The sequence below is a fragment of the Ascaphus truei genome, chromosome 6 (assembly GCF_040206685.1).
Source record: "Ascaphus truei isolate aAscTru1 chromosome 6, aAscTru1.hap1, whole genome shotgun sequence".
In the NCBI taxonomy this organism is placed as follows: domain Eukaryota; kingdom Metazoa; phylum Chordata; class Amphibia; order Anura; family Ascaphidae; genus Ascaphus; species Ascaphus truei.
The window spans coordinates 15,340,540-15,366,451 of record NC_134488.1 but is presented as its reverse complement, the minus strand read 5'-3'; the positions used below and the strand labels follow the sequence as shown (position 1 = coordinate 15,366,451).

The window sequence follows — 25,912 nt, the reverse complement described above, 5'->3', positions numbered from 1 at the left end:
AATTTAACCATGTACCGTTCTCATCCTTGAATTGTGTAAATATTCATTTGTTTGAATATTGAATGAGTTTTACAGTACATATGTTGTTGGAATTGTGCGTCATTTTTAATATACGTGACACCTGGATTAGAATCATATTATGGAATCTAGCTTTGACTAGAAACAATATTCTAGCGACTTCATTAGTTCTAGTTTATTGCTGTGTGTTTAAACTATTTATAAACAAGTGGCTTTGCTTCTTGGCCTTCAGTGGTTCTCAGTCTTACTCTTCCTCCATAACTGGCTAAAACATCTAGTAATTACATTTATCTAGAGATGTGCCAAAATATCACGGATGTTCACGTACCAGGCCATATTTGCCCTATTTGTCATGTAATAAAGTATATTTTTTTATGGGGAGTTGCAACGGTTGCTTTTCTATTTGTTTTACTGCTACAGTAATTTTAGGTATATGGGATAGGTAATCTGGAAAGCTGCACTGGTCCACTGCTTTTAAGAGGCTGAATAATAATCTAGGATAAAAGTAGACGACAGAAGTGGAGGCACAAGAAATCGTACAGTTTAATTAGCATATGGACCAGGGAGTCACCACCCTGCAAGTTCTGAAAAGCTTAGACCCACCTTAAGCACTTGGATCCTTTGGATAAACGCCTTATAAAAGGAAAGTGTGTCATTTCTGTGTCTTCCTAGCTGGGAGGTTAAGTGAAGATTTTGATCCTCAAGTTTATCAAACAATGTTCGCACGTTGAAATCCTCTAAGTCTCGTACTGAGTTCCGGCGGTCTAGAATAACAGCAATTAGTTCAAAATAAAAGAATATTCAGAAGCATACTAGTGAAGTTCCTGAATACACAGAGGTCTACATAGATCATCTATACCAGACATATAATGATTTATACTAAACCATATAATACAAATATTGTCCTATCTTTCAGCAAATGTAAGAAATTATTTATCAAGACTCACAGATTGTTATCTTTAAGTGAGGACCCGGCTGGGCTGTCGACAGCTTTCCAGGAGCTCAGGTCTAGAGTTTCCACTTGGGCCCCCACTGTCTGTGGCTCTGCATCTACCCACCCTCCTTACACCCCCCCCCCCCCCCCGCCACCACCTCTTTCTCACACCCCTCTTTCTCACTTCTCCCTCACCACCTCTCTTTTTCTCACCTTCTCTCTTTCTGTCACCCCTCCCTCTATCCCCATCTCCACTAACTCTCTAACTCCCTCCCTCACTCATTTCTCCCTGCACCCTCCCCTATTTCTTCCTCTCTCTCATCCCTCTCTCCTTCCCTCTATTTCTCCTCCTTCTCGCTCTCACACTCATACTATATATGGAGTTGCACTACTGTATCTATTTTTGATCCACTGATGTGGATGCTGTGCTCCTTTACTTCTACATATCCTGATCTCTACCATTGAGGATTGCCCGCTGCAGAGTTTTTCCCTGTCTGGATTTCACTGTCAGGTAAAGGGAAACAGCCCCTCTGTACTTACCTTTTCAGTGCCTGCTGTTTTATTGATCTAAACCATATGGGTAGGTAATCACTTACCAGGTGACCAATCTCTGTGGTAGGAAATCAAAAACGTAGAAGGGGAGTAGAGCACTGCCAAAAAATTGATAATCAAAAAAAGGGCCAGTTGCAAAATATTTATTTATTAGGCATATAAGCGGAAAAAAAAAAGGGACAAACACACTAACGTTTAAAAACTCTGACGCGTTTCCCGCCGTGGAGGCGCTTTATCAAAGAGTACTTAGGCTCTAATCACGTCGGATTATATAATGGTCAGAGGTAAGTATACGCCCACAATTAGGTAAAAGTTAATGGTATATGCAATCAGCTAAATCCTCATGCAAATTAGAGGAGCGCCCATTAACTTTTACCTAATTCTGGGCGTATACTTACCTCTGACCATTATATAATCCGACGTGATTAGAGCCTAAGTACTCTTTGATAAAGCGCCTCCACGGCGGGAAACGCGTCAGAGTTTTTAAACGTTAGTGTGTTTGTCCCTTTTTTTTTGGCTTATATGCCTAATAAATAAATATTTTGCAACTGGCCCTTTTTTTGATTATCAATTTTTTGGCAGTGCTCTACTCCCCTTCTACGTTTTTGATTTCCTACCCTAGTATCGCAGCACGCCACGGTATTTCAATTGCGGAGCAGCTGTGAACACCACGAGGATTTCCTCTCCTAGCTGCGGAGACCCTGGGGATCAGCCAGTGTGTAGCCGATAACCGTTCCCCTCACCTGCACCGGGAAGCAATACTGCTGATGGACATCTCACGGAGGAGTGGATCGTTCTGCCTGTCTTCTTTGCCAGCAGCCATCACCTACCCCACCGACAGCCACGGCCCGGCATTCCGGAGGACATCCATCTGGCACCCGGTAAGACGGCGGGAGACTCTGCTTGCAGGTCTCCACTTCCATCTGCCAGTCCCTACTTACCAGGTTACCGCACGCACGGCTGAGGAGGTTTTTACCCCATTATACATCATCGAGTGTGGGGGGGTGTGTTCCATCGGCGTGGTGAGACTCTTCCAACGGCTTCATACAGGTGAGGTGGGGGTATTCAGGCACACACACACCATCGGCATACCCACTGGACTCCAACAACAACGCATCATTCCTTTGTATAACATACCGTTTTTTCTATGATTATGGACATATGTCTTGTATTATTTATGGACTTCCTTGCATAGTGAGAGCATCACCAGAGGGTTCTTACCCTAATTTTTTACTCTGTGGTAGCCAGGTGGGCACCACTAGATCTCTGTTATCATACAGTTATTATGGACATTGGGACTATACTCTGAATATATTGTTCTTATACAATAGAGCACTTACTGGTGAAGCGCCATCTACCAAATCACCAATACTCATATCATGTTAGCAAGAGATGCTCAAATGGAAACATTCCAATTTAAATATGTGCCTAGAATATATTCTCCTATTGCTCCCTGAAACGATTTCAGTCGAGATGCTTAAAACACGTGTGTATGATAATAAAACTGGTGAGTAACTGATATTCTCAATACCGAGAATTTTGTTACAAAAATTCACCAAGCATAAGCAACAAATGAATTATACACTGTGTATGCTGGTAAAAATAAATATCCCTGCCAGAGACCATAAATACAGCACAGGAGCACGCCTTTTGCCTATTGAAGTTGGTAGTGATGCTGTAGTGGTGTTTGGGGATGGCAATTGTGGGTGTACTAGCCTAAGGCAAATTATTACATTGCCAGCTATTGCATATAATTGCTGCCCATCAAGGAATCCCAATGTAACTGTCTGCTTGGAATATTAATATCTAGAAACAAAGTGCGGAAGGGAACTATATGGAGCACAAGAAAGTACAGTCCCCACCCCTCCTTGGCATGTGACTGATATGGAGTTTGTCCATGACAGTTAGAAGGAGGATCCCGAACGACGGGCCTCAACCTCGGAGTGGGCACTATACTCCCCCTGTTATAGTGCTTGTGAGAGGACTATCAGATTCTTCCTCAGCAATGCAAACTGGAATGGATGCTGATATGACTAGCTCTTTTATGAATGGCAATTTTCACGTAAGTTTAGTGAAAGTTGCAAACTGTTGATGGCACTGGAAAACGCTATACAGTATGTATGTTTATTTCATGTAACCGCCATCAGAATGTAAAGATTTGCAAACACTTTCTTAAATCAGTTGGGAAGATGTTTGCAGAGCAAACAGAAAGGCATTCACAGACACATATCTTATCGGGTCAGTCATTGAAGCAAAAAGAGCAAAAATGGAAAACATTTGTTAATAAATTGATGTTAAAAAAGTTCTAAATGACTTTATTAGCATCTTTATAATGATCATAAAGGAAAATAATATAGACCCTCCAATTAAAATATATACCTGATCCATAGATAACTTCCCCTTTGCCAATATCGACAACTTCTCCAGAACCACGACAGCCAAGAGTTTCATAGAACTGAAGGCTAAGTATGAGAAAGAGAAGCCACAGAGGGTTAAAATCGTTTCCTGTTTCCCAAACCCATGCATCACATTCTGGTAGGATAATATATGTTTAGTTAAACCACATAATAGATTAATGGTACATGCGTGCTACACGATACACAAAACAAATAACCTGTCTTTTGTGAGGATATGTTCTGGAGGGATATATGGCTCTCCGAGGCTCCTCCACTTGGGCTTCCAGTTTCTCATGGGATTAGGATTATACAGTGAGGGTCTCAGCACCACAGTTAAAACCACGAGGACAATCATCACGAAGAATAGCAGAAGCAGAACTCCTAAAAAGTGCATAAAATAATATAAAAAAAATATATAAATTAAGAAACCAGCCGTTTTTGTGACCAGTGCAGAAGCACACAGAACCCTGGTACATTCCTGACATATCTACTATATATTTTGGAAAGTTGTTTGTCTGTTCGCTATGCATTTCGACACCTTTTAAGATATCGTAGCCAATTTTTGCATGACGGTTCCTGAGATCAAGCAGTAGGTTTTTTTTTTGTTTGGATATAGTTTGACACCATTTTGAACCAAGATGGCGAATTGAACCTTTCAAAACTGCCCTGAATTTAACCAAATTCGCCAGGTTTCTAAGTAGCTGGACTGAGTTTAGAAAATCCATGTTTTGCACATTGGTCAACTTTATGTCCAGAGCGGGAAGTGAAAAAAATTGTATGTTTTTGTGCATTATGGAAAAAACTAAAATATAGTTTACCCAACAGCATTAGAAAAATACTTACATTAAAAATACATACATTTGTTTTCATTAATAAACTAAAAAATTGAATTATCCATTTATACATTTCAGTATTTTTTGGTTTCTTAGAATTCCCGAGCAACACTGGGTACTTTCAGCTAGTACTATATATACTGACTTGTCTGAAAAATATTGATATACTATATATATATATTATTATTTTAAATATTTTTATTACTTAGTGAGGGAAACTTTGATAGTTACCAATGATGGCCACCCAGTTTGGTGCTAGATTTAGTTTGTGATGCTTGACTATCCCATGTCTGACCAGCTGATATGGGGATGAAGGCTGCATAGGAGACGCAACAGGGTCACAGTCAACATTGGTCTCTTTTACAGTCACAATGAGTGAGCGATCCTTAATCCCGTTGTCTATGAAAACATATGTGCCAGGGTCCCAAAAAATATGAGCAAACCTAAAAAAATAAAAAATACACAGTTTACGTGTTAACTGCATACACCTGTAGAGGTCATGTTGACAATAATTCCAAATGCCACATGTCTCATTATTGATCACAGTAATTAATGACAGTACCTGGAGATATTTATGTTGGTTTCCCTAATAAGGTGACCCAGTCTTCGGAAAGCACCAAAATCCCAGTGCGGGTTGCTGTTATACAGGTGCTGTTTTTGATACACCGGGAAATGACTGGAAGCCCTCTCTGCAGTATAAATAAATGTACATCGTGGCATAAAAAAAAAGAAACTGTGAATTATTTATTCTCTCACCTAACAGCGTTAAGAAAGATTCCACAATGGATGAAAAAGAAACAAGAGGGCTCATAGAGAGAAAAACGGACATGGGATTCAGTGAGATGTTTTGTGGCAGCGCTATAGAGACAGAAAGACTATATGGACAGTGAGGAAGCTTACAGATGCAGCATCTTGTATCTATCACCTGCCTCAACACATGTGCTGGTGAACCGCGGACCAAAAGCCGAGCGTTCGCGGCACAATGCTTGTCATGGGGAATAGCCCATCAGGATTAAGACCGCGTGGGTCACTGCTTCTGAATATGACTCCCATCGAGTGAATCCTGCCGTGCTGCATCAGTCTGTAAGAGACGCGCAGTAAGAGTAGATAGGATCAATCCCTCTCTCTGTGCTACAATACTGTTATTTTAATAACACAGTATTGTAGCAGGGTGTTTCCTGAGCTGAATCGCATTCATTTCAGCCCGGGGACCCTCTGCTTCCCGAGTTACAGGCTCCGGTATGGGGTGCAGGAAGGGGGTAGTTGCCCAAGGTAGGTGGTTAGGCCTACCGGGAAGGTTGTGGGAAGGGCCAACTCCTTCATTACCTTAGCGGTTATTACTATGAAAATAAAATGCTGCGCGATCTCCTGTTAGAGGTGCGCAGAGAGAGGGATTGATTCAATCGACAGACTGATGCAGCCTGGTAGGATTCAAAAAGCGGGAGTCCCATTCAGAAGCAGGAACCCCGGCGGCTGTGTTAATACTGAGCGGCCATTAGTCTGGTCCAGGGAATTCCGCGAGCAGGGCCGGTTTAAGACCTTCGTCGGCACTAGGCACTTTTATTTCTAGAGGCCTGTTTGTCTGATATTTTTACTCATTTTTATGCTAATCTCATCCTTTTCTTGTTTCTTTCGATACTAGCAATATTTGGCATCGGTACTTTTGTTTCGATATTTAACGGTATCGATGCTTCAAAGGCATTTTAAATTAAAATGAGCTGTCTTCTCTTTTTGTGATTTTTTTTGTTTAAGTATTTTTTCAAGTGAAATATTGTAGGCCCTAAAAGGTTCGCATGCCCAGGGCACTGTGCCTAGCCGGCCTAATGTATAAAGCGGCGCTGCAGGTGAGTACCAGGACCGTACCCTTGGTGGATACCGTGCCGACTATGCAACTTACCATCGTGCTACATGTACATCCGTTTGATAAGAGGGACAAAGCCAGTGAATGTGTGACAAAGATGAAAGAAAGATTATGGCAATGGAAACAGAGTGTATGGGACAAGGGTGTTTTATTGTGTTAGTAGCTTTACTGTGCATGTACCGTAATGTTGTACTCATATTGTTTTAACCATCATATATCCTTTCAATCTTTAAGACTAATTTATTTTGGATATTTGTATATTACAGATTGCTGAAAATCATTTCGTAGCTTACATTATAACGTGAAAATCAATCATCTAATTTCGACCATCAGTCATTAACCAAAGTCTTTTACTGTAACTCTGTAGTACAAAGAAAATATGTGCACCCATAAAGATAAAATGTTAATGTATTGTAGATAGATTTAGATACCAATGCAAAGCTTGTGGGCTGTTTTTCATTTGAAATGTGTGGGAAAGAATGCAGGCAACACAATTGTCTTCTTATTACCATAAGTGGAATAAAAGGATGACATGTCAGTTTATTTCCTTTAATGCTGAGCATAAGCAAAATACATATTCTGTTTTATGCGTAAAGTTGTGTACAGCTTCGGAACTCCATGTTACCTAAGTGAGCAGAGAACCAAAGAGCAACATCAAGTAAACATAGTGATTAAAGGGTCTGCGGCCTAGAGTCATCAAATGGGGATATAGCAAATGTGTGCTATGATCAGGAAAAAAAAGAGCATCATTTTTAACGTGCACTTGTTACCACTGAAAAATACCATTTTTTTACAGAGGGCACTAAAAATAGCAAGACTTGCACCAAAATGAGTAAATACCACAGATTTACTCATTTTAATGCCAGTCATCAATCTCTGATTTTTATCGATACCTGGCTGGCCCCACAAAGTACAGAATAGTTTTATCACCTACCCGAGTCTGGCGTTAAGCCTATTTTGCTGATGTATATAATGGCCATTATATACATAGGCTAGATTACCTAAACCAACCTAGAATAGGTGATAAAACATAACATATTACTGTGACGGGGGGATTGCTAGCCCGGTAATAAAGGGGTTACTCCCCAGCTGGCAACCCCTACAACCATCCAGGAGGTGAGGGGTTAATGTAATTATGTGTAATAATGTGCTTCAGCACAAAATGTATTCTATGTGTAATGATTTGTATGCATTCCCCTGCTTCAGCACAAAATGTATTCCCCTTGGTTTTACATAGTTACATAGTAGATGAGGTTGAAAAAAGACATAGGTCCATCAAGTTCAACCTATGCTAAATTTAGACAACAGATACTTTATCCTATATCTATACTTACTTATTGATCCAGAGGAAGGCAAACAAAAAACCCCATTAAGGGGAAAAAATAATTCCTTCCTGACTCCAAGAATTGGCAATCGGATTAATCCCTGGATCAACATCCTTCCCATGTATACTTATTTGGTATATCCCTGTATACCTTTCCCTTCTAAAAAGATGTCCAACCTTTTTTTGAACAAATCTATTGTATCTGCCATCACAGTCTCCATGGGTAATGAATTCCACATTTTAACTGCCCTTACTGTAAAGAACCCTTTCCTTTGTTGCTGGTGAAATTTCCTTTCCTCCAACCTTAAGGGATGGCCCGAGTCCTTAGTACTGCCCGTGGGATGAATAGTTCTTTTGAAAGCTCCTTGTATTGTCCCCGAATATATTTGTAAATAGTTATCATATTCCCTCTTAGACACCTCTTTTCTAATGTAAATTAATCTAATTTAGCTAGCCTCTCCTCATGAGTTAGATTGTCCATCCCCTTTATTAATTTGGTGGCTCTTCTCTGCACTCTCTCTAGTTCCATAATGTATTTTCTTAGGATTGGTGCCCAAAATTGTACTCCATATTCAAGGTGTGGTCTTACTAGTGCTTTGTAAAGGAGCATAATTATGTTTACTTCCCTTCCATCCATTGCCCGTTTGATGCAAGATAAGATCTTGTATGCCTTGGCAGCTACTGCATGACATTGGGCACTATTGCAAAGCCTGCAGTCTACAAGCACTCCTAAATCCTTCTCCATCAAGGATTCCACCAATATATCTCCATTTCATTTGTAAGTCGCCTTTTTATTCTTGCATCCCAAATGCATAACCTTACATTTATCTGTATTAAACCTCATTTGCCATTTACCTGCCAACGTTTCCAGTCTCTCCAAGTCCTTCTGAAGAGAAATTACACCCTGCTCTGATTCTATTACCTTACACAATTTAGTATCATCAGCAAAGATGGAGACTTTGCTCTCTATCCAAACCTCAAGGTCATTAATAAACAAGTTAAAAAGCAGGGGTCCCAGTACCGATCCCTGAGGTACTCCACTCACGAGTATAAGGTCTTACCCTTGGTTTTAAATGTGATTTGGTTAACAAGAGGTTTTAAACCCCAATATTGTTGTCTCCGGTTCGGTGGGTCGCAACGAGCTGAAAATTGGCCACCATGGAGAGTCCCCTTGTGACAGGGTAAATAAAAGCCACCAGCTATATGCCTGGCAGACATATGTTTAGTCTACAGTGCAGCAGTGACGAGGTTAACTTCAGCTGGGAACCTCAGGACAATTAGATGGATCCCAGCTGCCTAATCAAGGTGTGTTAAAAACCCCAGGCTGTAGACACATGCTGCCTCGCTGGTCAGGAGACAGGAGTGGAATACTGAACAAGGTTACTGCTATGAGGTCTGTCTTTTTGTATATTGTCTGAAGCAGGGAAATACCTTGAAATTCTGGAGAGAGAACAGCTTGATTTGAGGTCTGTTTTGCAAAGTACTTGTGTTATAAACTGTTGTGTTTACCATGCTGAAGAGAAGTTCTTTTGTTTTGTCTGCTGAAGAAAAGCTATTTTTGTTTTGTGTGCTGTATATCTTTAAGGCTAAATAAATAAGCCTTGTCAAGAAACCCACGTGTGTAGTTGCATGTACCCTGCAACATATTGTATGGTGTCAGAAGTGCTGGGATTTTCAAAAGGCTCCTGCAGTTAAAGGGCCACACACACACACAAGGATGAGAAAAATGGAAGAATGTTTTAAAGAGTTTCTGTGCGAGCAGACCAGACATCAGGGACAGTTAATGCAGGAGCAGACCAAACAGCAGGGACTGTTAATGCAGGAGCAGGCCCAATGACAAGCAGAGAGAGATGAAAGAGTATTGCAGCAGCAAACCCAGCTCCCAGCCCAGCAGCATGCAGCACAGGAGGAGCGGATGGCTAAGCTGCTGACCCAATTCCAGGGGTCTGCCAGTCCAGAACTTGCAAACAAACCCCCGATACTCCTGAGGAAAATGGCTCCGAACGAGGATCCAGAGGCTTTTTTACTGACATTTGAAAGGGTTGCCGTGCCGAAGCTCAGGGCTGGGCTGCAGATCGCTGGGCAACTGCTTTGGCCCCGCTCCTCATAGGAGAAGCCCAGGCCTCATATCAGGGCCTCCCTGCAGATCAGGCAATGGACTACCAACAAGTGAAAGCCGCCATATTGGATCGCTTAGGTCTGACCCCAGAGACCTACCGGCAGCAGTTCCGGAACATGAAGTACAACGCTAAGATGAGACCCCGGGTCCTCACTCAGCGGTTATTGGACTTGTGTACACGCTGAATACAACCTGAGGAGTGCACTAAGGAGGCAATTCTTGAGCAGGTGGTTTTGGAACAGTTCCTACAAATAATACCCCCTTCCGCACGCTTGTGGGTAAAACGCCACGCGGCTGAAACCCTAGCTTTGGCGGTCCGACTTGTGTAGAACTTCCTTGGGGCTGAGGAACAGGCGAGTGTCCTGAACCCGACGGATCCGACTCCATTGGCACCTGCGGACACCCAAAGAGGGAGCTCGGATCAACAGGGAACCTACGGCCTGTCCACGCGCAACCGCCAAGTCCAACGTAAGGAGCAGTCGTTCAGCAAGGGCGGAGTCCAAATGCTGCTCTCCGTTGAAACCCTCATCTCCTTCCTGTTGTCGGCTTGTCACAAAATGAGAGGAACTTCCGAGGACGTCGCCCACAAGACCCACCAGATGTCTGGTCTCCAGTATCCGGTCCAACGGAGCGCTATCCACGGCCCCCTCCTTCAAGGGAACCCTCTCCATGTTCTGCCTGCGGAGAACAAGGCCACCGGTACGTGGACTGTCCACAGATGGATTGTTCCTTCAGCAGGACCGTCGCCTCGGCCTTCACTGGAGAAAATTACAAGCCCTGGCTACTTCCAGCCCAGGTTAGGAAAAAAAACGTCCAGGCCCTTGTAGATTCGGGCTCTGGGAAAACTCTAGTCTTCCAAACTGTTACCGCCTAACGTGTGTTCTTTTGACTCCCTATGAAGTATAGAATGTATACACAGCGATGTAAAGCGGTATCCGACGGCCAAAATCCGGCTACAGGTAAAAGGCCAGGAGGCCTACCTCGAAGTAGAAGTCGCTCCTTGGCTCCCTGCCCCTGTTGTGCTCGGCTGGGACTGGCCTTTCTTTTCGGACCTAATGGCTCCAGTCTCTCATGAGGAGCCTTATTCTATGGCTCAGGAGAACCCTGGCAAACTGTTTCCCTTCTCGGCAGACCTTTTTCCCAGTAGACACCGGGTTCAAAAGACTCGGAAGCAAAGTAGCTCTGACAAACAGGACTGGTTGCAGAAATCTGGGTCTCAAGGTGACCATTCTAATAGCCAGAAGTCACAAGTGATGACTGGGGATGGCCAGAGGGAGGGGGATATGGGCCCTGGAGATTTACCAGACCTATACCTCCCTGATTTTCGCCAGAGGCAAAGGGAAGACCCAGTCCTTGCTAGACAGTATGACAAGGTGGTAAAAATTGATGAGCAAAATTTGAATGCACAGGGGGTGATAGTATTCCCCCATTTTGACCTATCAAATGATATCCTGTTTAAGGTGAATAGGCAGGCACAAACAGGGGAGGTCACTAGACAGATATTGGTTCCCAAGGCGTTTGTTAAATCTGTGTTCACTCTAGCCCATACTGTCCCTTGGGGTGGTCACCTGGGCAGGGATAAAACATTGGACCGTATTTCATCTCGATTCTATTGGCCAGGGATGCATAGTGATATAGCTAAGTTATGTGCGGCATGTCCGGAGTGCCAGCTAACTAGTCCAAAGGGACAAACACCAGCCCCTTTGGTTCCTCTACCCTTGGTGTCAGTTCCCTTTGAGAGGATTGGGGTAGACTTGGTAGGACCTCTAGAACCTTCTGCGAAAGGACACAGGTATATTCTTGTAATAGTTGATTATGCAACAAGATATCCTGAGGCGTTCCCCCTGAGAACAGCAACGGCGAAGCAAGTAGCCAACAAGTTGTTGGAACTGTTCTCACAGGTTGGACTTTCCCAGGTTATGTTGACAGACCAAGGTACAAATTTTATGGCTAAACTGATGCAGGATGTCTTAAAGTTACTAGAGGTCAAGTCTGTTCGGACATCGGTCTACCATCCACAGACTGACGGATTGGTGGAAAGATTTAACCGAACTCTAAAAGGGATGCTGAGGAAATGTGTAGATTCAGAGAAGAGAGCCTGGGATGAACTTCTCCCTTTTCTGCTGTTTGCAGTGCGGGAAGTTCCCCAGGCCTCCACGGGATTCTCTCCATTTGAACTGCTCTATGGCCGCCAAACCCAGGGTATCCTAGACCTCCTAAAGGAGCCCTTCTAAGAATACCCTGCAATATGTACTAGACCTTAGGAAGCGCCTAGATGTGGTCGGCCATTTTGCTAGGGAGAATCTTAGATCAGCCCAGGACAGTCAGGAGAGACATTACAATCAGAATGCTCGTATGAGAGTGTTTCACCCGGGAGACCAGGTGATGTTATTATTACCCAGTTGCGAGAGTAAACTCCTGGCCAAATGGCAGGGCCCATTCGAAGGACTCCGCCGCACGGGTGATGTGGATTACGAGATCGCTCAACCAGAGTCCAGGAAGGGTAAACAAATTTACCATGTGAACTTGCTGAAACCCTGGAAGATGCAGCGGTCTCTATTCATCCACCCAGTGGAGGAGGAAACGGACTTGGGTCCTCAGCCTCCACGGGAGAACATCGTGAGTGACGATAAAATCCCAATAGGTAAACAGTTGTCCTCTGAACAAAAAGGGGACTTGTTAGCAATAATTACACAATTCCATGATGTTTATTCTGATTAACCAGGGCAAACTAACTTAATTTCACATGCAATCGAGACAGCACCTGGGGTAAAAGTACGTTCCCGTCCTTATAGGTTGCCTGAAAGTCGTAGGGCCCTGGTAGAGAAGGAGGTACAAGAAATGTTACACTTAGGAGTGATTGAGGAATCATGCAGTGAGTGGTGTAGTCCACTAGTTATGGTCTCTAAACCCGATGGGAAGGTAAGATTTTGTGTGGACCTCTGAAAGGTCAATGCTGTATCCAAGTTTGACGCATATCCAATGCCAAGGGTGGACGAATTAATTGACACCCTTGGTAATGCGGAATATATATCCACGCTGGACTTAACAAAAGGTTACTGGCAAATACCCTTAGAGGAAAAGTCAAGTGCAAAACAGCCTTTGCCACTCCCATGGGTTTATACCTGTTTGTGACAATGCCATTTGGACTGCATGGAGCCCCAACCACATTTCAGAGACTCATGGATAAGGTACTGAGACCCCATAGGACTTATGCCGCAGCCTACCTAGATGACATTGTCATTTATAGTAAACACTGGCGGGCCCATCTAAATAGGCTGAAAGCGGTCCTCAAATCTCTAAGAGAGGCAGGGCTCACAGCCAACCCTAAGAAATGTGCCTTGGGTAAGGTGGAAACCAAATACTTAGGGTATGCAGTGGGAGGTGGAAAAGTAAGGCCACTAGCCGACAAGGTAGTTCCCCTGAAAGAAGTTCCGACCCCCCAAACAAAAACGCAGGTACGCTCTCTGCTGGGTTTAGCAGGGTACTACCGGCGGTTCATCCCCAACTATGCGGAAGTGGCAGTCCCTTTAACGGACCTCACAAAAAAGTGTGCCCCTACACATGTGGTATGGTCAAGGGAGTGTCAGAGAGCCTTTGAGGACATTAAAAGGTGTCTATCAGAGGGTCCCGTCCTCAGAAGCAAAGACTTCAACAGCCCTTTAGTAGTACAAACAGATGCATCAGAGATAGGGCTAAGGGCAGTGTTGTCACAACAGTTTGAGGGAGTTGAACACCCTATCCTTTTCCTGAGTAGGAAATTGTTCCAGAGGGAAAAAAACTACTCAGTGATTGAGAAGGAGTACCTCGCAGTAAAGTGGGCAATCGAGGCTTTGAGGCATTACCTGGCAGGAGTCCATTTTACTTTGGTGACGGACCATGCTCCACTAAAGTGGTTAAATAGTATGAAGGATTCCAATGCAAGATTGACTAGGTGGTATATGGCCCTCCAACCCTTCTCATTTGAGATTCAGCACAGGCCAGGAAAAGAGAACGCAAATGCTGACTTCTTTTCTAGAGTTGGGAGGGATGGTCGGGCTTCAGCCGTGCGTAGCCCCAGCCACACACTAACAGGGGAGGAATGTGACAGGGTAAATAAAAGCCACCAGCTATATGCCTGGCAGACATATGTTTAGTCTGCAGTGCAGCAGTGACGAGGCTAACTTCAGCTGGGAACCTCAGTACAATTAGTTGGATCCCAGCTGCCTAATCAAGGTGTGTTAAAAACCCCAGGCTGTAGACACATGCTGCCTAGCTGGTCAGGAGACAGGAGTGGAATACTGAACTAGGTTACTGCTATAAGGTCTGTCTTTTTGTATACTGTCTGAAGCAGGGAAATACCCTGAAAAATCTGGAGAGAGAACAGCTTGATTTGAGGTCTGTTTTGCAAAGTACATGTGTTATGAACTATTATGTTTACCATGCTGAAGAGAAGTTATTTGTTTTGTCTGCTGAAGAAAAGCTATTTTTGTTTTGTGTGCTGTATATCTTTTAAGGCTAAATAAATAAGCCTTGTCAAGAAACCCACGTGTGTAGTTGCATGTACCCTGCAACACCCCTCAGGCATGAGGGCATGGCAATTTTTAGCCTGCTCGGCCCAACCAAACGGAATATTTTAACATGCATAAAATGTTGTAGGTGTACTGTATTTCCTGCCTACTGTAAAGCCCGCGAAAGTTACTTGTCCATAAGGTATGAAGGGCCACGGGGCAGCAGTGTGTTTACAGGGAAACCACTGATCAAAGGCTCATCCCCCCAGGGTGGAGATAGAGCAGGACATGACTGTTTATGTTAAGTGCCATAATTCACACTTATAGTCAGAGTTTCCCTGTCCAGATCCCCATCTGGCAGACTTGAAGACGCCAACTTTTTAGAGTGGGGCTAGGGAAATGGGCCCCTGACTAAAAGAGTGCCCAACCCCTGTGGGCAGGTACTACCTTGCTTCCCACGTGAGCTAGCAAGAGATAATTGGGTCGAGATAATTGTTAACCAATACCTGAGACCCAATGTTAGAGTATAGAGCCCAAATCCCATATAAGCGATTGCAAGCTCTATGCCCACTGTCTTCATTTGTAACCTGATGCCTGATGAACTGCTAGCCTGAATCCTGGGCTATTTCATTGTCCCCTTCCCAAGTCAGTATATATATTTCCATTGTTATTTGTCCAACATTGTGTGTCTACCTGTCTTTTAAGGACTAAAATCTCTTTATTATATCACAGTCATATTCAATTCAACCCAGATGATTTGGTGTATATTATAACCCTGTGGCTACCGTGACAATTACTCATTAAAAATATATATTAACCCCTTAGTAGTCATCAGCTAGTCATGAGTTCCTAGCACCACCCCCCCCCCCGCCCCCCAGAGGGCCTTTACACCCTCCCCCGGGCAACTAACTCTTTTTTAACACTTCCTTTGTGTTATAAATCTCTGCTTACTTAAACTTCCCTCACTAACTGCCTGCTCTAAATGTAAAATAACTAATAACAAGCTAAAGCTGATTTATAAAAAAATTAAAAATCACCAAAAAGTCATTTTCTTTCATTGACATGCACCCAATAGTGTTAGTATACAGTGCTACAAACATTAATACATACATAGACACCATGTGCAAATTGTGAACAGGCACACAAAACCCACCATTAGGATTAATACTCAATTGAAATAACGCCACGTCTCCTCGTTTCAGACATAAAACTGGGTTTGGGATTCTGGGCAGTGTTCCAAGGTTTGTCGATGTGAACACTGGCTCCACATTGCGCTGTTTTCTGGGTGTTGGAACTGGCCAAGAATCTCCTGGAAGTACAACATTAATGGTCTAGTAACAAGTTACATAAATACAATAAGTTACTTCCTATAGCAGGAGTGGCCAACTCCAGTCCTCAAGAGCTACCAACAGGTCAGATTTCCAGGATATCCATGTTTCAGCACAGGTGGCTCAATCAGTCGAAGACTGAGCCCCCTGTGCTGAAGCAGGGATATCTTGAAAACCTGATTCGTTAGTAGCTGTTGAGTACTGGAGTTTGCTACCCCTGATCTATAGGTATCACTAATATATATTTTATGAAGTATATCAGCAACAGAGATTTTTTTTTATCAAATGGATTTCTCAATCAACAATTTCCTGCCTCCCTCTACTAACTAATGAACACATGGTATAATTATACTGTATGATGTGTGTAGAATATCAAAAATTAATTTAAAGCAGAATTTTGGTTTTATTCACATCTAATTGCATTTAACGAGGGCCCATTACAGAGATGAGTGTGGAAGGAGAAGGTAGGGGTTTTAAAACTAGTGCTAGCAGGAGAGGCCAATAGCAGGTGATAGTGAGCCTAATTACACTCACATAAGCAAAGGAATTAGGCAAGTAATTAGTAACTTGTTTAACTAATAAAATATAACAAGGTTACAAAATGTATCAGGTTAACAATCAAGATGAATCAATATCCATATAATAACACCCATACACGTTTTCACCTGTTAGAAACGCCTCGATTACGTGTGTGCTGGACAGTATTACTCCAAACACTCCATTTGGACCAAACTGCACAAGGTGAACCTGTTCACTGCTCCACACATGGTCATCTGGGCCAAGAACGTTTAGCACCTCCTGCAAAGTTCAGAGGTACAAGATCATCACAAATGTGTTGTCACAAAGGGGTGTAACTCCCCCAAACATTAAGCCATTTGTGTTAAGAAAATATCCTTCCCACACAGAATACTACAGTATTCTATCAGGACCAAATCATAACTAATATGTCAACATTGACCTCCTTGTTCCTACAAAAGCTAGTGGCTAGTTTGGTAGCTACAATATTGTAGTTTGCTAAGCTACAATATACAAAAATGTGGCCAGGTGGCATCAAATTACACAACACAATCTTGCTTGTATATGCCTCCTTCCAATGCAATATCAGCTTCAGGAGGTATTAAGGGAACTGGTTGTGCAAGGCTATAACAATGAGGGACACTAATTCACTTGTTTCTCCTCTTTCTGAGCTATTCAGAAGTTGTGTAAATCATTTGAAACTATTGCATTGTTTAACTTATTAACAATTCAAATGCTCCATCTGGTGGGCTGAAAGAGTATTACATTATTTGTTAATGATATTCTATTACAGTTACAGACGTAGCAAGACTTACTGTCCCCAGCGCCGCAGTTAAAAAAGCAAACAGCCACGGCGCTGGGGATAGTGTCTGCCGCAACCATGCTGCAGGGGGTCCATGATTTCAGATTTAAACCCCCACAATGTTAATCCATCAGGGCCCCGATCTTCGCGGCAGAGCATTGCGTCGTCGGTCAGGAAGTTGCTGCTGGAGTCGGATTCGGAGGGTGAATACAGCAAAGGTAAGAAAAACATTGATTGTATTTTTATTTAATTGTGTTTTTTTTAGGTTACCAATTTACTGCCATAGTGGCAAACCATGCTCATATTATGGGCATGGTGTACCACTGTGCCAATCAATTCGCTTATGGGCATTTAAAAAAAAAATGAAATGTATTTTATTTGTTGCTTGTTTTTTTATTTGTAGCTTGCCCATTTACTGCCATAGTGGCAAACCATGCCACCATGGCATGGTGTACCACTGTGCCAATCAATTAGTTTATTGGGGGTGGGGATAGTTGTCCTGGGGAGGGTTGTTAGGTCTCCCAGGTGGGTAGAGGAAGGGGGTTTAACCCCTTAATTACTTTAGTGGTTAATCACTGCTAAAATGATTAAGGGTTAGTGGCCGGTAGCTAGTTTTTTTTTATTTTACAGTTTGTACCTACTGAAGAAGAGGAAGAAGAGGGGGATGAGGGCGACGAGAACATCCTTCATCCTGGCAGAGGTAAATACAACTTTAATTTACTATATGCTGGCTGGGTCATGTTTTGTTTTATTTTTTTAATGGACAAATTAGCTATTAATTAGGCTTTTCGGGTGTGTAGTGTGAGGAGTTAACCCTTTAATTACCATAGCGGTTACTACCGCTAAGGTAATGAAGGGGTACACTCCTCCCGCAACCTTCCCGGTAGGCCTAATCACCCACCCTGGGGCAACTACCTCTATACTAACACCCTCTACCCCCAATAAACCAAGCAGTCTGGCTTAACCCCTTCATTGCCTTAGTGGTTAGCCGCTAAGGTAATGAAGCTGTTTTTATTTTGATAACACAGTATTGTAGCAAGGGTTCTCCGGAGCGGAATCACATTTCAGGTCCGGGGACCCCTGCATCCCGAGTTACAGACCCCGTTATGGGGTGCCGGTATCCGTCTGCTTTGTTTAAATCTCCCGATCACGTGGGCCATGATGCAGGAGAATTTAAACATGGCCCACTGGGATACCGGCACCACATACCAGGGCCTGTAACTCGGGATGCAGGGGTCTCCGGACCCGAAGTCAATTCGATTCAGCTCGGGAGACCCCCTGCTACAATAATATTTTATTAAAATAAAACCCCTCAATCCCCATGTAGAGGCGCACAGGTAGAGTGAATGATTCAGTCTCTCTCTTATTGCGCGTCTCTTACAGACAGGTGCAGCCCGGTAGGATTTACACAGCACGAGTCCCATTAAAACGCAGGGACCCCCGCTGTGTTAATCCGATGGGCCATAAAGTCTGACTGCTGGGATCTCGCCACTACGGAGAGGACGTCATGCGGGACCCGCAAGGCATGAGGGCCAGAACCAACAGTTTCATCTGTAGCATTAATTACTTTACCTGAGGAAGAGAGAAAACTCTTGAAAGCTTGTCTTATAATATTAATTGTGAGTAAAAATAAAAAAGTATCACATTATAATGAAGTACTTATTAGCATTAAAGTGGAATTTGATAGAAAAGATAACACATATTTTTAATAAATAGTAGAATGATATGAATAGTATTTTTTTTTTTATAACTCAAATTTTATTGAAGTTTACCACCATACAACATGACATAACTTCGCATTCATATGAAACACAAATGTTATACAACAATAAACACATGTAAGAGAAAAGAAAAATTGGAACCTATATCAAAAAGGGTGGGGGGTCCGTCTGTCCTCCTCTTGTCCTTCTCCCTTTTTGTCTTCTGCTCCGATCTTCTCATCTTCCGAGTCTCTAGGCTCTCCTACGTGGCCAGCACCAATGTCCTTTACCTCGCGTCCTACCCTAGGCCTCTAACATTTGTTTTCTACCCCATTTAAGGCAGCGGAGAACGTGTTTTGGGAACTATAACAGCAGGATTGTAGTACCATCCACTCCTGGAATGTCTGTTTGTGCTAGCCACATAATACAGCGCCAGTATCATTGACCAAACTCATAAATTTTTCCATCTGGCATACATACCAAATTCTATTTCTGATTGAAGAAATATTTGGGATTTCTGTCTGTTTCCATAGTGCTGCGATCACAAACATCGTCGCTGTTGCGAGATGCGCCACTATTTTACTTTGTATTCTGGAAAGCCCCTTGACCATCCTGTTCAGGAGGTACAGCCAGGGGTCCAATGGGATTGTGAAGCCTAAAATCCTCTGTAATCAATCTCTAATTTGCTCCCATAAGAGCAGCATCCGGGGGCAAGACCACAGCATATGTAAGAGATATGCTTCACCTCCACATTGCTTTGGACACAATGGAGAGTAGCCTGGAATAAATTTGGATAATTTAAGCGGGGTGAGGTACCACCTCATTAATACTTTATACACGTTCTCCCTTAACGTCGTACAAATTGAGCTTTTAGCCTCTGCCATAAATATCTCCGCCCATTCCTCCTCCTCTAGATTTCCCCAAATCCTGTTCCCATTGTGACACAGCTCAGTTTCCTTGAGTATGCTACCCCCAAACAGACCACCTCTCCGTATAGTCGAGATATGAGTCCCTTAGTTTCTGTCTCCAATATACAGAGTTTTTCAAAATTTGTCAATTGGGGACGGGGCGAAAATGTATTATAAAATGCTCTGATCTGGAAGTATCTAAAGAATTCTGTATGTGGAATACCTTTTTCAGACTTAATTTGTTCAAAAGTTTTGATGTTAGGACTCCTTGATAAAGTGCAACGCGCACGAAATGCGGAGGATGTCTGTTATACCTTTATTTTTAATGGACCTAATAAAATAATCTTTTTATATCTATTTTGGACCCACTCTCTTGGCTGTGCGCTGTACTCTCTATTTTTGCATATCTACATTCACCATCAGAACAATGCCTTACCAGGGACACAGGACAGGGGCATTCATACATTTGTGAGTATATCAAGATTGCTTTCATGTGCTATAGCGGTTCTGGGACTATCCCAATGAGGTTTTGAGGAGTGGTCTCAGTCCCATTACTCTTTTCCTTCAGGGTGTTGTTGTCCCTTTTCAGAACTTCATTACACAAGAGATTTATATTATCTCATATACCACTAGCCTTGTGTCCTGTGCCCTGACTTATGTTCTATTCTGTTTATATATTATCTTGAGCATCCAGCGCTGAAGCGCTTATACCACAAAACTTTGTATCTTGATGTTATTTCTACCCTCCAGATCCTTGAGTCGAAAACAACCCTTCTGTCTCCAAATTAGAAAGTCTCTGCTGTTCTCCAGATTGCAAGTGAGTTGGTCATCGAGGACAGCGGCTCATTAATGTATTTATGAATCCGTTTTGGGGTCCAAATCAGGTTGTGCAGTTCCAGTGAGGCACAAACTTTTTCTCCAATGCAGCCACCTTTTAAGACTCGGGTCTGTGTACCATTGTGAGATTTGACATAATTGGGCTGCCTTGTAATAGGATAACAAGCAAGGTATCGCAAGACCCCCACCAAGGTTGGTCTTGTTAAGATAATTCCCGTAACTCTTGGTCTTTTGTACCCCCATATGAATTGAAATATTAACGACTGAAGTGAAACTATATCTTTATTTCTTAATGGGACTGGGAGAGTCTGAAATAGATATAAAATACGAGGAAGGAGGTTCATTTTTATACAGTATACTCTACCCATCCAAGACATTCTGTATGTAGACCATCTTCTAATATCCTCCCATAGTGTTTGTATTAATTTAGGAAAATGTGCCCGATAGAGGGATTTAAAGTTGTTCGTGGATCTGGACCTGTAAATATTTAATGGACTCAGGTTGCCAATTGAAATTAAAGTTGATGGATATAAATGTCTCCATTTCTTTTGTCAAGTTTATGTTTAATGCTTTGGATTTTGTTTCATTCATTTTGAAACCTGAGATCCTATTAAATTTGTCCAGAAGGCTGAATAAATTAGGCAGGGAGGTGAGGGGTAAGATATAGTAATGAAGATGTTATCAGCATATTATGCCACTTTGTGGCTTATCCTTTAATTGGATAACTGTGATATCCTTATTTTACCGAATCTGTGCCGCCAGAGGTTCCATACACAGGGCAAATAATAAAGGCGACAATGGGCATCCTTGTCTAGTGCCACTCTTAATTGCAAATAATCCTGAGGAGTAACTCTGATGGACTACTTTCGCTGCCAGACTCCCATACAGTGCCATGATTGTTGTTAATATTCTACCCCTGAAACCAAACGCTCCAAACGTGGCCCTCAGTTAAGGCCACTCATTTTAGAGAAGATTTTGATATCCGAATTGATTAGTGAAATCGGCCTAAAGCTCTTACAATTTGTTGGGTTATTTCTGTTTCATAGATTAACGAGATGGACGACTGAAGCATCTGGTTCGGGAATGAAGCTCCTGCTAGCACTGCATTGAATATACGGAGCATATGGGGGGCTAATTGTTTGACAAACTTTATGTAGTATAAATTTGAGAGACCATAAGGGCCCGGGCCTTTGGAGGATTTCAAGTGTGTAATCACTTGTATCAACTACTCCATTGAAAAGTCCCTTTTGCAGCACTGCTTCATCCTCCTCCCTGCTCAATCTAGGCAGATTTGAGTCAGCCAACCTTTTCATCATTGTATAACTCTTCATAGTATTTTTTAAATTCCTCTACAATTAATTTTGGGTTAGAGGTCAGTGTGCCTGATCTCAATTTGATAGCGTGGATTGTTTATTCGTCAGTTTGTTTGCTAGTAGGGTATCTGGCTTGTTCGCTTTCACATAACATTTCCTCCTTGACCAACTCAGCGATTTCTCAGCCTGGGAGGTAAGTAACGAATTCAACTCTTTTCTAATATCTTTCAGCTCTTTGAAAATATCTGTCCTTCCAGTGCTCTTATGTAAATCCAAGAGCTCCGACAGCTTCTCTTGTAGTTTTAAGATTTTTGCCTCTCTCTCCTTTTTACGGCCTGCCACAATACTAATGAGTGTGCCTTGTAAAGTAGCTTTGTGTGCATCCCACAAAATGAACTTTGAGTTTACACTATCTTGATTTGTCTTAAACAAATGTTCTAGCTCTACACCTATAGACTCACTAATCTCTGGAATTTTTATGATTTCCTCATTTAACTTCCAATTTGCTCCAGGTCTGTCCAGACTAAATTGAGAGCACCTGAGTTCAATCGGTGTGTGGTCTGACCATGAAATATCATGGAATTTAGCATATGCTACCTGCGGGACCAGTCTGTTTGATACAAAGAAGTAGTCTATATTGCTGTAACTGTCATGAGGGTGTGAGAAGAAGGTAAATCCCTTTTCCCCTGGGTGCAGCTCTCTCCAGATATCGATCAGATGTCTTTCTTTCAGTCCCTTAATCAGTGTGGCTGCCACAAAAGAGGGCTGATAACAGTCATCTCCCCAAGTACACTATTCCCTGCACACGATGTAATAGCATATAATGGTGGGGCTCAGTCGTCCCAAACATATCAGGCAATCATTAGACATCAATCCCATATAGTAACTGCTCTCATCATTGTGGAAGGACAGACACTACTAAAAGCCATATAATGGCTAGAAAATAATCAATTGTTTAATGGAAAAATTGTGAAACGACGACGCATTGTGTGTATATATATATATATAGTGTGAAAATAAACAAAAGTTAAAACTGGTGATAAGGTATCAATGAGTCATTAAACACTAAATTCCGCCATTGCCCCCTCCTTTCCTCCTTCTACCCCCTGCACTCCTTTTGCCTTCTGACTTCCTTCTTGCGATTGCTAGATTACCCTTGTTCCACTTGCCCCAACCAAAATCCCTCCTGCCCAAACCCGGATCCTCCGCCTGCCACCCTCCACCCGAGCCAGTGAATTGGAAGAGGGGGAGGACTGGCAAGGCCCAGCCCGGTCCATCCGACTGTTCTCCCGGTTGCCGTCTCTTCCCCCCTCCCCCAAGACTGACAACCGAGGCGCCGCTCCTCTCTCTGCTCTGCCTCCCGATCTCTCCCCGGGACCTCTCGGGGGCTTTCCATTGTTCAGTGCCGTCTGCTTCTCCCAATGCCACACACCTCCATTTCCACCAGTCGTGTCCACGTCCTCATGCCAGGCAGCGCTGCTCCGATCACCAAGCCTCTTCCTCTCCCTCCCTGCCGGAGTCTCGACTGCTCAGCTGTCAATAAACTTTCCACTTTCATCTTGCTCCTCAGAAGAAGATCCAGACCGGAATCCACCATGGGCAAAGGGAAGCCAAATTGCTGAAGAAAGTTGTGAAGTAGCTTTAATTGTTCATTGAAAGGCTCTAAATGCAACTGTGTCTCGTAAAGTCCTCAAGTACCCTTAATTGGCTGCCATTTCCCTGCTGCCATGTCACCTTTATCCAAGGATCTTATGGAGATGGATTTACCATTTTTAACTACTAATAACCCAAATGGAAAAGGCCACCTTCACCCCATTGTCCATTAGCAACCTGGTGACGGGCTGCAGGTTTTGGCGACGGCTCAAAGTCACCGGGGATAGGTTCTGGAATATTTGTAACCTTGTACCTTCAAAAATGTTTGGGTTTGTATTTCCGATGATTTGGCTCAGGGATTCTTTTGTTTTATAATAATGAAATCTCATTATTATATCTCTCAGCGTGTCCTCCGTCTGTGGCTTTGATCTCAATGCTCTGTGGCACCTGTCCATTTGCAGTTCTGCCTCTGTTTTATTTGTCATAATTGAGGTTAAGCATTTTGTAATAAAGTCTTTAGAATCTGTAACAGATTCCGGGACTACTCTTATCCTTATGTTGTTCCATCTCTCCCAGTTCTCCAAGACCTTTTGTTTGTCAGCTAAATCTGCCATTTGTGTTTGTAAGAAGCTGGTAGTTTTTTCCGTTTTTTTCATGGCTCTTATTGTAACGTCTAGTTTTTTTTCCAAGTCATCGGTCCGCGTCCCTATGCTAGAGATGTCCTGTCTCATTTAACCTTAAATGACTTTTGTGAATATGACATTTTATGATAATACCTAATGTCCATATAATTTTCCTGTCATTATCACAAATTGCCGTTATAGTTAATGCAATGCTCTTTACAGGAGAAAACATGACTTAACGTTATTGTATTGTCTCTCTAAGGTACACCACTAGTGCTAACGTGACTGTTAGGATAATGACATCATAGAACATAAATACTACATCCCACCCCCTTTTTTTATTTTCTTATTTGTATATGTAAAGCATGTGACAATGTATACTTCTACATTCTTACCTACGTTGTCAATCGTTTGGTGCTCCTGTTATAAATATGTAAAAATCCAGATTGTGTGGCTAACATAAAGGCTGCCTTTCAGTTTTAATCAATCCATCAGCTAGTGTAACTCAGCAGCAACAATATATTATTATATTACAAAGGTAACCTTATCTATTGTTATAGTTAAAACTGCTGGGAACATTTGGCAACAAATTATTACAAACAGGAAAGTGTTGCAAAGATCTTGCACTGCTGGGGAGGTGGGCTAAAGCCTGCTATTGAAATCAAATGATGCTTTCAAAGGCATAACAAATTGTTATTAAACCCTTAAAAAAAGAGTTGAATAATAATAATGTTTTTTAAATGCTGTAAGTAATCTAATACTACAGAACTGATTTATAAAAAAATAAAAAACATAAGATGACATATTTTGATGCTTTAAGTTACTGAACATATTTGGGCCTATGAAAGTATTTGGTATTGGTTTACAATTGCATGTTAAACATTTGGCAGGTGATAAAAATAACTTAATAACATTTTGGTGACAAACTAAAACTTGACGTATTCTGTAGTGGTCACATATAATGCATTTGAATGCTACAAAAAGCCAATAACAATACTGCATACCAAGTTATGCTGGGGTGTTCTGGGATCGTGTATTAATGTGGTGATTGTTGAGATTGTTGAAGGTCAAATTTATATAAGCAGTAGAAAAATGTACCAGTTGTATGCTCCTCCTCTTTTCTGGCTCCTCGATATGTAACAGAAATGGCTTATTGGGGCCAAAGCTCATGGAGATATGTGGTGCCCTCATCAAACAGAGTCTGTCACAGAGTTCTTCAGCTGAAACATACTGTGTACAATGGCACCTGCAGATAAATGTAAAATAGAAACAAACAAATTAAGGATTAAGGGCATCCCATAATGTGCCTGTGCATGAAAAAAAAAAAGCTTCATAACACTTTCAGCTGAAGGGGGCATGCAGTGTGATAACATGTATGGGAGGTTAGTGAAACTCCCCCTATGTAGGGAGAGCTTTATATATCAGACACTCCATACTGTGTCTCTGAATATTTTAACTGACCCCTAGAGGTGGACGAGTTATTTTTGCAATATTCAAATTTACTGTAAACGTGATAAAAAAAATGAAAGGCAATAAAGGACAGAGAATGTAGTGCAGCGCACATTTACAGACAGAGGTTAAGGGGTAGATTACATGGATTTTGCAAAATAACCATCATTTATTTTGGTGCATATTGTCACTGGAGACCAGGACACTTTTACAGGATCAAGCACCTGACAGGACACAGAAAGCAAATAAATGGGTGTTTATTTTGGCGGAGCCAACAGATGCATCACAAAATCACAATAGAGCCATATACTCACAA

General features: G+C 42.4%; 1 protein-coding gene across 1 annotated transcript in view; it reads right to left on the bottom strand.

The window, feature by feature from the left end:
- Positions 1-25,912, bottom strand: part of LOC142498007 (uncharacterized) — a 139,509-nt gene that overhangs the window by 42,520 nt on the left and 71,077 nt on the right. The window contains exons 33-40 of the mRNA XM_075606516.1: positions 25,246-25,393; positions 16,521-16,653; positions 15,681-15,836; positions 5,296-5,422; positions 4,965-5,176; positions 4,119-4,281; positions 3,884-3,966; positions 622-782 (exon numbers count right to left, since the gene is read on the bottom strand). Of these exons, the coding sequence (XP_075462631.1) occupies positions 622-782; positions 3,884-3,966; positions 4,119-4,281; positions 4,965-5,176; positions 5,296-5,422; positions 15,681-15,836; positions 16,521-16,653; positions 25,246-25,393 (1,183 nt within the window). The remainder of the gene's footprint in view (positions 1-621; positions 783-3,883; positions 3,967-4,118; positions 4,282-4,964; positions 5,177-5,295; positions 5,423-15,680; positions 15,837-16,520; positions 16,654-25,245; positions 25,394-25,912) is intronic.